Genomic DNA, 13931 nt, shown 5'->3' on the forward strand with positions numbered 1-13931 from the left:
GGCACAGAAATGGCTGCTGGTAACGGTGTTTCTTGTTTGCATTACTAAGAAATGGCAAGCAAATACTTGGGTGGTTTGATTTTTCTGGACACAGACACTATACATACAGTGTCAAAGATGACAGCTGATTTTGAGAGTTCAAAGATGTCTATGTTACCATTTTCTATGCCTGTTTTACAGACTGGGGAAGTAGACGTTTGTCTCATCTAAGGCGGCAGTTAGAGCAGACCTTGCATTTGGTGTAGTCTGGCAATGAACATGGTGCATTTGGGCTGAAAAGTTTTTCTCAGTCAGGATTTAAATTACATGCCCAAGGTCTTAGAGATCTGTGGCAGAGCTAGGAGGTTAATCTAGACCTTTGTGGGCACTAGTTTGGCTTGAAGTGGCCAGCAGCACCCACTGAAACAGGCAAAGCTGAAGCATTGTGCTGCTGGAGGTGTTGATGCGAAAGGGAGTAGAGCCTCTGCATGGTCTTGTGCACATAAGATTTTGTAAAGAATTGTGCTGTATGGAGGTTATGTGGCACAGTACCAGCCACTGCTGTTGGCCGCAGACCTGAAGAGGTGATTTTGGTTTGCTTTCTCAGTCTATTACACTCATGTAGAGAAGACCAGAGCTAATCCAGTTTTAATAGGTGTGGCGCTAACACTTTAATACATAAGTACCCACAGTCTTACCAATGGGGAGCCTGAAAAAGCGACACTGAGGAAACTTGAAAATGTCTCTCGCAGCAGAAAATCCTGAAGAGGCATGAAAACCACCACTCCCCACCCCCCCGTTTTCTTCCTTCTTCTTTTGTTATGTTGTGGTTGATTTGAATCTTCTTTGAAGATTTCAACTCAGAAATAATGTTCATTCTGTTGGAGTCGACAGACAAGAACTAGCTTTTGTGGTTCTTGAGCTCCTCAGTTTTGTTGTAGCTTTTAATCATCTACCACCACCGATTCTTGCCTCGTACAATTAGGCCCCTTGTATTCCATGAATCCCACAGCTGTGGAATTCACCCACCACTGCAAAGCAGGGCTCCAGAATTCAGGCTTTCATTTATGGATACCATATGAAAAAAGGCACCTATTTCTTCAAAACTATTAAGACCCTGATTGAAATTCTAGAAGTTGCAATGACCAAAATCCCCTACAAAAACGCAAAGTGAATTTAAAGTGGAACAGTGTGTAGACCACTAGTTTATAGGGAAAGCTGCTCTGTTCATCTGATGAGCCACTCCTTTTTGTGTTGCAGAGGGTGTTGGCAGTGTATAAAGATTAAAAAAATAAACCTGGTGTGTATTTTTAGCTGTTTAACTTTCAAACTGATATTCTTCATTGCATAGCCCTAAAGCAGTTTGCAGTAACATGATTCATAGTCCCACACTAGTAGAAGGAGTGGTTGATGTGAGCTCAAGAGTTGATTTAGGTGACTTGCTGGTAGGTAATTGCACAGGATTTGGCTTCCCCTGAGAAATGAGCTAGGAATTAGTTTCCTCTATTGGAAAAGCTTTCTGGATTGTGAAGATGCTTAGCCAGGAAGAGAAATAGTAGAAGGCCAAAAGGTGGTGTTCCTTAGGCTATCTAGTTGGAAAGGAGAAGCATCTGGAGATATTGCCAGGAGTAACTGGAATTGCAATCCCTGCATTAGGCAGAATTGAGTCCTGGATGAAGTGCTTTTATTCCAGCCAAGAGGTGTGAGAAAGAGAACCCAGAGAGAGGGAAGTTCAGAGATCCTTAATGTGGTGCTAAATAAACAGCAGTAAGGGTAGCGTCAGCTACCCTTTCACTCTTAGCTACCTTTTCACACTTTAGCTTGGTTTAGCTTATTTCTGGTGAACAAATTTGCTCGCGGAGGCTCATGCATTTTAGCTCTGCAGGTAACCCTCAGGCTGAGAAACCTCAGCATCTGCTGATTCAGATAAACTTAAGATTCTTGCTATTTTTTTTCTAGTAGCAAGAAGATAATGTTAGTCTTAAACATGTCATTTAATTCACCTGAAACTGATGCAGTTTCCCTGTCTTCTGCACAACAATATTGAAAAGCTTTAATTCATAACCTAAAGCCATATATATATATTTCTCTGATGTTGATAACGTTGCTTTGGGTGTTGTAGGAATTCCTGACAGAGAAAGGGAAAGACTTCCACAGCTGTAAAGAAAAGAGGTTAATCATGCACAGGTGACTTCCTGCTCTAGGGCATGTGGAAAGAGAAGCGTGTAGGTTTTGTATCATTTCCAGTGAAATGCAAATGAAGCAAGAAGAAAAAATAGGTGGACATTGATATTTGGTAGGATCCTTGTTGCTCAATGATTAAATCAGTATCTGTATGAAGTAATATGCTTTAAAAAGGTAGACAAAGCATGCTAGGAGTAGGTAGAAGAATTCTGAGTGACAGAATCAGAATTCCAGATGGTCTAAAACTGATGGGATGAAAGTTCAGTACTACAGGAATTAAAAGCACAAGTAGAGGATGGGGGAGTGATTGGTTAGGCATTCAGATGAGGATGATAGTGGTGTTACAGTGCACTAGAGAATAAATGCATCTTTACCAATGTGATGCTTGATACATTACCAAGAGTGATGAGTGTCAGGCTATATTTCTACTGGTTTGGGTGTGCTGAGGCTGTAGTTTGGAAAAGTGTCCTCAGGTTTGGATGAAGAGCTTTAAAAAGTATGTAGACAGACTGGAAGGATTGCAGCAGGTTGCAGTAACAGTAGAAAATACGATTCCGAGCAAAGGTTAAAACAAAAGTGTGTTTAGTAATGAAAGTAAGGGACAAATGTTATAGTTCTGCGAAGGGTGAGTTAATAAAGATATTTCTGCCAGTTCACAGAGAGTATGGCAAGACAGAGTAGAAATTTTTAGGTGGGCCATAAGGAAAACATAGCTCATCAGAGCTGCGCAATAGAACAAGTGATATTGGCAAAGTTAGAAGTGGAATTTCCTTTCGTGGAGAGATTTTTAGAAGAGATTTGGAGCCTGATGTTTCTGTTTACTTCCCTGCTGTATTTCAGGTATTTTGCTGATGATGTGCAGGAAGGTTCATGGGTGTTCTGTTTTGCTGAAGGACTGCCTTCCTTAGGTATTTGATCAATCAGACATTAAACTCATAAATACATGTTTAATTAATTGAGGTGAGCTGAGATGGAGTGGTTGTGGTGTAGTCAAATTTCTTTTAAAGAGAAACTTCATAGCTGTTTGCAAGAGAAACTTCAGTGAATATAATTTAGGTATTGAATGGCAACTGGATCAGCATGTGCCTGTGCAGTTTTAACTATTTAATGCAGAATTTACTGCCATGCATCTGAAATCTTAGGGCCTTGTTACATGTAAATGAAATGCTTCCTATTACCCCTGGTGTAGGGCAAGTTTAAAACACATGCATCCATAGAAGGGCTTCAGTATCCTAGAAAATGTCTGTGAAAGTTCACCATTAATTACATTCCTCCCAATGAATATTTGAAAGATAGTGAAAATTTCTGGAAGAGTAGCATCTACTTTTATTGTTTCAGGATTAAGCCATGATTACCTGGAACTTGAGCTTCTCCCCTCAACAGCTAAATGAAATTTTTACAATTCCTAAGGACAGTAAATTGTAGTACCTTTCTTAAGGTATATATGATCTGTTTTGAGCAAACTGGTCTTACTAAATAAATGAATTTTAAAATTGTGTCAGTAACACTTAGTCACTATTTTTTTGTTGGAGGTTAAAATGTCAAATGCAAAAAAACACATTAACACTTTTAATTGCTTCAGATTTGTTTAATTACTGTTTCCAGCAGTTGGAGGAAAAGCTACCCAAACAAATGACTGATTCCTTGGTTTAAGAGAGATTGGCTCACTCTCTCAGATGTTGACTTCTGTGACTTACATGGATGCCTTAAGAGGCATAAATAGCTTCCTAGCTAGTCTAAAATCGTTCATGCTGACTTGAAGTTGTAGTTGCTTTCACAGGTTGAAGTAGTACATGGGGTGGAAAAACTTATTACAACTAGTTGGAAAAGCATTTCCAGGAAGACATACCTGTGCTCTACTAAGTCTGCTGTCAGCAGAGATGTTGCTTGAGTTGCCGGGAGGAGTCTCAGCTGGAGGTTAAGGAGTAATATACTCTGGTTAAGTAGAGTCCTTGTTAATACATTAAACAAACACCTGGATTGCTTATTACTGTCAGCCAGAGACTTCATCTACAATGATTGGCTTTGTTTTAGAAAGCCTTGAGAAAACATTATTAATCTCTGACTGCATAGTTCAAAATATATTTTACTGCTTCTTTTAGGGATTGCTGAGGGCTTGGTTGGGATTAAATTTTCTTCTTTTCCTGTGTTTTTTTTTTAGATAGAGAGATAATTAGTTATGAATTAGTGTAGTCACAGTGTGTGGGGGGGTTGGGGTATGGGGTTTTTTTGTGGGTTTTTTTTTTCAGTTTGTTTGGTGGTTTGTTTGGTTGGTTTTTTATTTCCAAAGGAAGCAGGTAATATTTAAAAAAAAATAAGAAGTCACACAGGGAAAAGATGTTCTCCCTGCTCTTGTGCAATAAATCAGCAGCAAAGATCAGGGATCTTAATAAATACTCATTAAGATTTCTATGAGGAAAATGGCAGGGTTTGGCTATTGATGTATTTTTAAGGAAATGTAGAAAGCATATGAAACAGGGATATAGAGGAATTTTACTACAAATTGCAAAAGAATGTACGTTATTTGCAACTATTTTACTTAATAAAAAATACAATGTTTCCCTTTGTAGTCCCAGGATAATTTTTTAACAAAAGTGCATCTCTTAATTTACAATTTGAGAGGACATAGAAAGCATACTACTTCAGCAGTGGCAGGGTCGGATCTCTCTGTGCTGTTTCAGGTATGTTTATGGACCTGCACAAGAATGCCAGGTTAAGAGCTTTCTGTGTGTCTGCTACATTTTTTTTTGTTTGTTTTGTTGTTGTTATTAAACACAGAGTCTTACTATTTCAGAAAAATACAGCTGAGAGGCTGTAGTATGTAAAGAACATAAGTGTGCAAGGAAGCCTGGATGAAAGAGCAAGTTGAATGCCTTCTGTCACCTACTGGGTTCCTTCATGAGGTCTGACTTTTGATGCCCATCTTCCCGTTGCAGTGGGAGTACTTGGTTCCTGTTAAAGCTGGTGTTTGGACGGAAGCTGAACTGACCCTTAAGCATAGCCTATGCCTCCTTAGAATTTAATATAAATTAGTGCAGGTTTTAGTCTAGAACTCTTATTTTTATTTGAGTACAATGAAGTAGATCCTGGGGCTTTGAATGTGAGCAGCAATCACATACAGAAAAGAAAAGGTTTCTATGAACAAGCTATACAGAGGATGGTACACTGTCATTCTTATAGTGTCTAAATAATTTAGTTGCAAAAGCTACATCTGGTTATGTACTAGCATTTAAAAAACCCCATAATTTTCTTTAAAGCGAATGATATTCATTATATACAAGGGCAAACATGCTACCAGTTATTCTTATCAGAAGCTTTCAATAGGAAGCTGAACAATCAGTTATCCACGTTTATTTTCTTCTATTTCGTGTCTGTCTTCTGTGAGGTGGTATCTCATTTTTCTTCATACTCTCTCCTGACTTTTCAAAAGTGTTTGGCATGCCAGCATGCTTATTAAAAGGGCTTAATTAGTCTCTATTCTTTGTTTTGAAATACACTGCACTTGCTTGTTTCTAATCCTTGAACTGATCTCTTCTTCCTTTAGTACAAATACAGCTAAGAAAAGGTTGCTACCTAGATTGTTAGCTCCAATTCCTCTGACATAAGATACTTTCTAAACAGAAATCTGATTTGGAGCCAGATTAAAAACACACGTGCTTGTAGTTTGGGAATTGGTTTTCAAATTGAGGTCTGCACAAGCAGAAAGTCACCAGTTAGAAGAACTGGTCAGATTCAGACTTGTGATACTGTCCTTGTATTGGGTTTTACCCTCAATTGTTTTGATTTTCTATCACCAGGGTCCTCCGGGTCCTCCAGGTTTACCTGGTCCATCAGGAAAGAGAGGTCCTCGGGTAAGTAAAACAGCTATGTTCTTCTGTAGCTCTAGGCAGGTCACCAATAATCAAGTTGGACCTTGCATAATTTTGTTTTTCTCAACTTTATTCATATGCTTGGTGATAATGAAAGTGTATGATTCTTAACATTTGATGGACAGGTTAAAGTCAGGCAAAGCAAACAGGTTTTTTTCTGCCATGAGTCTCCAGCATAGCTAATTCTGTGTATGTGTGCGTACACAGAGCATTGTTACATTTGTGCCTAGCTGTTGCTGCTCGCAATATTAACTTTTAGTTTTTCTGTGCTGCTCCTATCTGCTGCAATCTAAGGTCATGTTCATTTGTTTTTGGAATGAGAGGGAGTGAGCAATGCATGCCACAACCACAGAGGAGCAGGCAGTGGAGACAAAAAAAACCACTGCAAGAAGGGGGGGGGGGGGGGGGGGAGAAAACTCTTCCAAAAATCTGTTTTAGTCTCTTGTGTTACAGCAGCTTGATAGAAGGGGTGATAGGTATCTGGATAATTTGCCCAAAAAATGAGCTACAGTAGCAAACATTGATTTATTTTGCGGGACTGGGTGCACCACAGCATGAGCAGGGACAGCAGGCTTGTCCTGTGCCAGGGGACAGAGCACAGGCTTTGCTGCAGTGAGCTGAAACCTGTGCCCCAGGTGCCAAGAGGGTGGGAGAAGCCTGTGGCGCTGCAAGGACTGGTTGATGGGGCAGACGAGGGTAAATCTGTGTTTGTACGGTTCTGTACAAAAAAAAACAAAATGCTTGAGGAGTCCCTGAGGTCGTGGTTGATTTGGGCGGTTTTAGGGGAAGGGCAGCTGGAGGGAACAGGTAAGGGTTTGCAGTGTAGATGAGTTCAGGCCATGGTACTTGGGGGCGGTAAGTGGTTATGGCTGGAGTGCACTCATTTAGGCAAACTGCAAGTGGGAGATAAGGGAGTAGTTTATATGAGGGCTGAACAGATGTGTGGGAGGAGTTTTGACTCAGCCTTTTGAGGAACGTTTAAACAAGCTGCTTCAATAGTATGTTGAACATCCTGTGCTTTCAAGGCTTGGTCTGACTGGGTAGGAAAGTGCACTGGTCAAAGGGGCTGAACACCAAACTGATGCTTTAGAGCAGTCGGATGCAAGGCACTGGATGAGACACATTTAAAAGTACAAAATGAAAAGCATTCCTTCAAATCCATATCTTCCTGACTTCTTGGATACTTTTTTCAAATTATCCTTCTATGTAAGAGCTGACAATTTTTACAGCTGAGCTTTCCGTGTTGCTTAGTGCCTCTTGAGGATATGTGTGGCATCAAGTAGATCCTCACAATTGGCAAGTTGGCTTTAGCTGAGAGGAGGCTGACCATGTGTTTAAAGCTGTGCCTGCTAGTGATAACTTTCTTTTCAGTTGTTGTTTGCTTGGGTTTGTTTGTTTGGTGGTGGGGTGGGGGGGGTTTGTTGGTTTTTTTGTTTGGTTGGGGGTTTTTTTTGGCAGGTATAGAGTACTTAAGAGCACAGTGCTCTACCATGTGAGTTTTCTAGATTAATTATCAAGTAGGACATGCTTTCCAATGTGAAGAGACAGCTTACATTGGGATGCCTGGAAAAGTATGGAAATTGCAGAGATGAATACTTGCCTGTGGTTCTGAGTTTAAAATATGTATTTATATGGACCAGGAAGGTCTATAAAACTATTTGATTAAATAAATGTTTTTTTTAATATCAGTGCTCTTTAGTTTGTACAACGCTGATAAATTTGAGCTAGTGAAGGTGTATGATAAAAGTTTTTTAAGCCAAAAACCTTGTTTATGGAAAATTCGTGTCCCTATCTGCTAGTCTGCTCTGTGACTTCTGTATTCCTTCACACAAACTGCCATTCGTGATCTTGAAATGTGACTCGAAGTGTCAAAGGGAAGCAGCAGAATGCAGAGCCACATTTGCCTGGGCTGCCTTCATGGTCTATTGGGTGTGTGTCTAAACCTGATCCTGACAGATTCATGTAGGCTGGACATTTTGGGTGTGGTATCAATGCCTGATAAATGGTTAGAGATTTCCATTAAAAACTGATTCTGATCTCTCTAATTCTATGGTAGAGAAGTCCACATCTGACAGTTAGGTTTTCTAAGTGTCTTGGCTTGTTCTGAGTTTCTCAATAATTAAACTTTCAGCCATTTCAGTCAGTGACGAGATGAAATTCCCCTGATGCCTCTCATTTCACAAGGATACTTATGCACCTCTGCGTTGCAATACTATGCCCCAAGATGATAATGTTGCAGGCAGCAAAAGCTAAGAGCCACTTCAGCACTGCAGCTATGTTGGCACTTTCTATTTGTTTCCTTTCTCCTAAACCCCTAAGAGCGCCTCCAAATTTGCCAGTGTGCAAATTAATCTCTCAAACAGCACATGGGATTAGCATTTCTGTGGAGTTATGTCAACATTGTCATTAGTGAGAGGGAGCACTTGATTGATACGGCTTTCAGTGTTACTGCAAGGTAAAACTGGTAAATTCAGTCTCATGCAAGGGAAAGACAAACACGGAGTTTATCTGTTGTTAGACCACTGAATATATGAGAAAGTTGAAAAGGATTCTTATTATTTTTGGCATTTGGATTAATTGTTTGGGTGGAATTTTTGCTTTAGTGAATTCAACAAAAGCTTTGTTGCCCATTTACCGGGGATAGGTTTTCACCAGTTCAGTCCTTCAGTGTCTGGAAGATGAACAGCTGCTGACAGCCATTGCAACAAGTATTTTCCCTAATTTGCAGTTTGTCAAGGAGTGAGGATGGCAGAATGTACTTCAGGAACAGACACTTATCCTGGAAGGTGTAGATAGCCCTGATAGCCTATTCTGTTCCTGGAATGGCTTAAGTCCAACCCTTACAGAAACAAGCCCATTTTCCACACTAGCTGTGGGAGAATCAGGTTGGTGAAGGGTTTTTGTCTGTGATTTGTTTAGAGAAGGTGGAATATGTTGCTTTGATTTATCTTTCAAGTCAGTGAGAACTGATCCACTTCCTTCTCTTTGCAGTGTATAGCTGGGTACCTCAGAATGTGATTTTTCTGGTTTTATCCCATGTCTCCAAGTTTTGTAGCTGGAGAGCAACATTGCAGTGACTGTGTACCAAATACCTGTCAAGAATTACTTGGGAAGACAATAGAAACTGAGATTTTTAAAAGAAAGAGAAGTATTCAACTTCACTTTTAATTTTTTAGGAAGATGCGCATGATTTATTGCTTGAAAATCCTTTGAAAATCCTGACCCATGCTTCTAAAAGCAATGATGAGGCAGTAAAATGATTCTTTGCAAACTGTTCACACTTGTTCAGTAGACTGCTGAATAATTCCACTCTTTTTTTTGGTTTGTTTTTTTTTTTTTAATAGGGTATTCCAGGACCACATGGTAATCCAGGTTTGCCAGGATTGCCAGGTTCAAAGGTGAGTTACTTTATCCATGTTGCTATGTAAACACATGAACTTCTTAATGACTTTTTGGAAGCCTCGGAACTGTTTCCTATAATAGAAGCAATTGGCCTTCTTTGGTTTACAAATGGAGATTGTTACTATAAACATATTTTAATTAAATGTAATCATTCAAATTGAACTTCAAATCAAAATAAAACAGCAGTTTATTCAGGGGAGAAAAACAAACCCTGTGTGTGCAGAATGATGACTTGGAAACTGTTATCCACACAATTAGTCTGTACTTCCCAAAAGAGTTCTTGTAAATCAGCTCAGCCTCTTTCCAGATAAACTGGAATTTTAAGTGACGATAAGCATATAATTGCTGTAACGTTTTACCTTGCTTTTGAAAAGAAAAAAATCAAGGAAAAAAATGAAGAAAAATAGACTATCATTCTCTATAAATTCCACTTTCAGGTCCCAACCTTTGCTATATAAATATTCTAATATTTCAGACATTATCACTTGATTAATATGCTAGAATAATTTCCTGAAGATTTGTGGGTGTGATATTTAAAACCAAAGACAAAATACTAGACTGGAAGTTCAAATAAAACCCTTCAAACTTACGTAACATAGGCCCTTTAAATAGCTTTGACAGATTTGTGCAGTTGCAGAATGCCTTCAGCTCATATTTAGTTTGAACAATTTGATAGATATGTTAGGAAAAAACAGCAGCAACCATGATCTGTTTTAGTGTGATTCCTAATTGCAGGAATCTGGCCTGTCATGACAGGTGTTAAAACTGCTTGAGGACATAAAAAGAATTTTAATAAAGCTTTCAGTGTCAAGCACTGTAAAACCAAGTGACTCCATTTTTTATGTGTGTGTGCTCTTGTTATTATCTAGTTTTATAGGAACAATTAAACTCAGAGGTTCGTAATTAATTTTACCATATTTATGCTGGCTTTATAATGGAATACATTGCTAGGAAAATAATTCTAACCACTTACTCCTACGATTTGGTTTATAATGTATTTTCCCCCTCCACTGGATCATAATTCTTATCAGTTCTGTAGTTGTCTTTGTGAATTTAAGAATAGAAGGAATTGTATGTGTGTGCATGTACCTATATATATATATAAATATATATATATATTACTAGGTGCTTAGTGATCTCTTTCATTTGTTAGATTATAAATTATACTTTCAATACAAGTACCTTCTGAAACACTTTCATTTAAAGAAAAATTAGCCAGGTTCTCACCACGTTTTGACTATGAAGATCCAGTTGACCCACACTGACTACGTAAGCTGAAATTAAACACACTTTTGTCTGATCTTAAAACATCGTAAATGAGTTGCAACAGTTTTCTGGCAGTAAATTAATGCATAATTTTATTCTGCCTTTGAGATGCATGGTTTTTTCCCTCCTGTGCTGAAGCATCCTTTATGCACTTGCTTTTGAAGCAAGGGACATTAGCTAATACCCTTACAGTGTAGTATCCAGCCCTGAGCATGTGCTAGCAGTTCCAACTGATAGCCGATGTCCTTGGCATTTAATTCCTGATAAACAGTTTATTGGTGTTTTTAAAGTCATTTAAAAGTATTCATAATGTTTTGCTGTGTTCCTGGCTCCCTGAAAAATTGATTTAAGAAAATCTAGTTTGTGGATTCTGGCACTGTTCTAACTACACCATAATATTACATAGATTAAGTAATTAAGTACTTTATTTTATCTTCACATCTTGAACTGTGGTGACGTGTTGTTAATCCACAACTGAAGGCCATGCATAACAATGGCTGTTTGTTTTTTTAGATTAAAAATAATGAGGAATTAATTGGGTTTATGAGGGAAAGGAAAGGTGATGGGTATGTTATCAGAGGACCTGTTTTGACTCCTGGAGAGCTGATCACAATTTTGTTACAGCTCTTAGTTTGATATGCCTGCATTGGAAAATGGAAGCAGAGGACAGGTTGGAGTTGTACAAAGGTATCTAAGTATTTACCTTCCAAAATGTGAATCAGCTGGAAAATACTCAGATAACTCCTGCCATGCTGAAGAACCATGGTGTCTGTGACCTGACATATCAGTTTAACACAAGAGATTCCTTTTGCCGTAATTCCAGCCTTTTTACTTAGTATTCAACAGCCTTAGTTTCTCAAGTGGCCTCACACGTTCGAATCTTAGCTGCAGAGGGAAGGACGAGCCCTGATCTGCAGGACCGTGTGCAAGCCCCGTGGCACTGCAGGTGGAAGCGCTGTGTGTTGCAGATCTAAAATGGCCAGCCGCCAGGAAACCCCCACACCGCTTCTCTTGTACGTCCCTCCGAGCGTCCCGTGTTGTCCCTGAGAGCAGGGTTGTGCTGGCAATGACTAAACACCATTTTTTCCCCACTTTAGCTGTCTTTGAATGAAGGGCACGTATCATCAATCTGGCACTGCTGTGGGATAAACTTAATAGTAACATGTATTTCCTTGGCTACAGAACACACTTTTGACTGAGGAGAGTAGATCTTGATGCTTGTGAGGAACACCTGGTGTTACTCTACAGCTTTTAAATCAAAAGCACTGTTGAAGCCTGTGCCATTTATATGAACAGGTTAATGAAATGTTACAGTCCCTTTTGCATGCAGCTTTTAATATGAATTAGTCAAAGGGCTTCCCCATTTCCTCCTGAATCACTGTGTTTGCAGTTATGAGTGCATTAATGTGGTTTCAGCCTACGGCCTCGGGAACCGTCAGGGTGACTCTACTCGGTCAGCATGAAGCAGTTCACCCAGGGCTGTCTCAGGAGATGCCATTTGCTGGCGGCTCCTTTTTTAAGGGCAGTGAATTTGACTCTGAGGCGTGGGTTTGTGGTGGCCCATAGGTGTGTGGGGCTGGCTGCTGGCCTGGCTGGTCCTGGCCAGCCCCAGCTCCCAGCCCCTGGCAGGCCTCAGGTCTCCGCGGCATGTCGGCCTGCAGTGCCTGGCACTTTGTATGGCGGGGGTTTGAAATAGGAGAGATCGGTGTGGCAGCGTCCTTCCCCTCTCTGTGGCCTAGTCTTGGATGCAGACAGTAACTCCTGGCCAAGAATGATGAGCTGTCTCATCTGCTGGGAAGTAACTCGTAATTGAAGAGAGGCCTTTGCCATGTTTACAGCTCTGTCCTTCCCAGCCACGATGTCTGTGCTGTGTTGGGCAGGTGCTGAGCGTGAGGAGGCCCTGACAAAGTTGTAATCAATGCAGTAATACAGCCTGATGATCTTGCGCAGTGCTTGGGGAATAGGTGGTGTCCTGAACCAGTGGGGACATGGGGAGAGCATTTCAGTGGTGGTGTCTGCTGTCATCCTGCTTAGATTTACCAGTAAAATCTGCTTCTTAAAAGTTTCTGTGACATGATGAAATTTGGAAAACATAAATCTCATTTCAATGTGAACTCACACTATTATGTTTTGTTCTAGGTCTTTACTGAAAGAGTTATGAGAAAAAAAACCCCTGTAATAACAAGTGCATTTATATGAACATTCCCCCTCCTTTTGTCATAAGTTTGAAAATATTTTTTTACACATCTTATTAAAAACTCTGTTCCCTAATGATACTAATGAGTTAAATTTCTCTGTGACAGGGCCCTAAAGGAGACCCAGGATTCTCTCCAGGACAGGCAAAGCGTGGGGAAAAGGTGATAGTTTCTTGATATTAGAAAAAATGTTTTGTCTGTTGCATTCTTTTTTGAAGTCTTTTTAATATTCAGGCAAGTTATAACAGCACAATGCTTAGTATTTACTGTGACACTGGTGTATTTTGACACTTAATTATGTGAGGCTGACCGATGCAGACACAGGTGATGTAATGACCAAAGAAAACAGAAAAAAAATATTTCAAAGCCTTAAATTAAATTATATATTTGATTTAGTTTATAACAAATAAAAATTTTAAAACATAAGTACTTGGAGAACAATTAAATTTAATTCGGTTCACACTGATAGACCAAAGTAGAGGTTTCAGAGTTTTTTTAGTACCTTGTATTAGTGCAGAAAGTTGTGTAAGACAAAATTTGGTGTTGAGAAGTGCACACATTATTGCATGTCACATTGTATTTAACACTTCTTTTAACAGTCTCTTGACGGTAAGAATTCTCCTTTTTGTTTCAGAGGCTTTTCCTGCTAGTTCCTCCTAAGCTGCTTTAGCCGAACTAGCGGCTGCTCTCCTGCCCAAAATATTTGTGTATAAATATTTAAAATGGTTCTTTATAGAAATTGTGGGCTTAGAAGCTTGTGATTATTTACTTTTTAGATTGCAAATCTAATGACTATGTATAAAACTTTAAAATCAATGTGATAATGCTAAAAATGTAATTGTATGTTTGCATTCTAATGTGTTAACCTATGTTCTCTCTTTTAGGCTATCTTGTATTTATATTAAGTTTTATGAAGAGAATTTGCTAGTAGTTAAATTGGGGAATATTTGTGCTAAGTAGAAAACACTGTAGGAGTCCAGGACCACTCTCTGTGATAAAGCAAGCATTAGCAGATAACTATTGTTTTCTAGCTGCT

At 39.3% G+C, this 13931-nt stretch overlaps 1 protein-coding gene across 1 annotated transcript in view; it reads left to right on the plus strand.

Annotated features, from left to right (window-relative positions):
* Nucleotides 1-13931, plus strand: part of COL24A1 (collagen type XXIV alpha 1 chain) — a 147748-nt gene that overhangs the window by 16109 nt on the left and 117708 nt on the right. Inside the window, 3 exon segments of the mRNA XM_055815621.1 lie at nucleotides 5961-6014; nucleotides 9377-9430; nucleotides 13004-13057. Coding sequence (XP_055671596.1) covers nucleotides 5961-6014; nucleotides 9377-9430; nucleotides 13004-13057 — 162 coding nt within the window.

The sequence above is a fragment of the Falco peregrinus genome, chromosome 10 (genome assembly GCF_023634155.1).
Source record: "Falco peregrinus isolate bFalPer1 chromosome 10, bFalPer1.pri, whole genome shotgun sequence".
In the NCBI taxonomy this organism is placed as follows: Eukaryota; Metazoa; Chordata; class Aves; order Falconiformes; family Falconidae; genus Falco; species Falco peregrinus.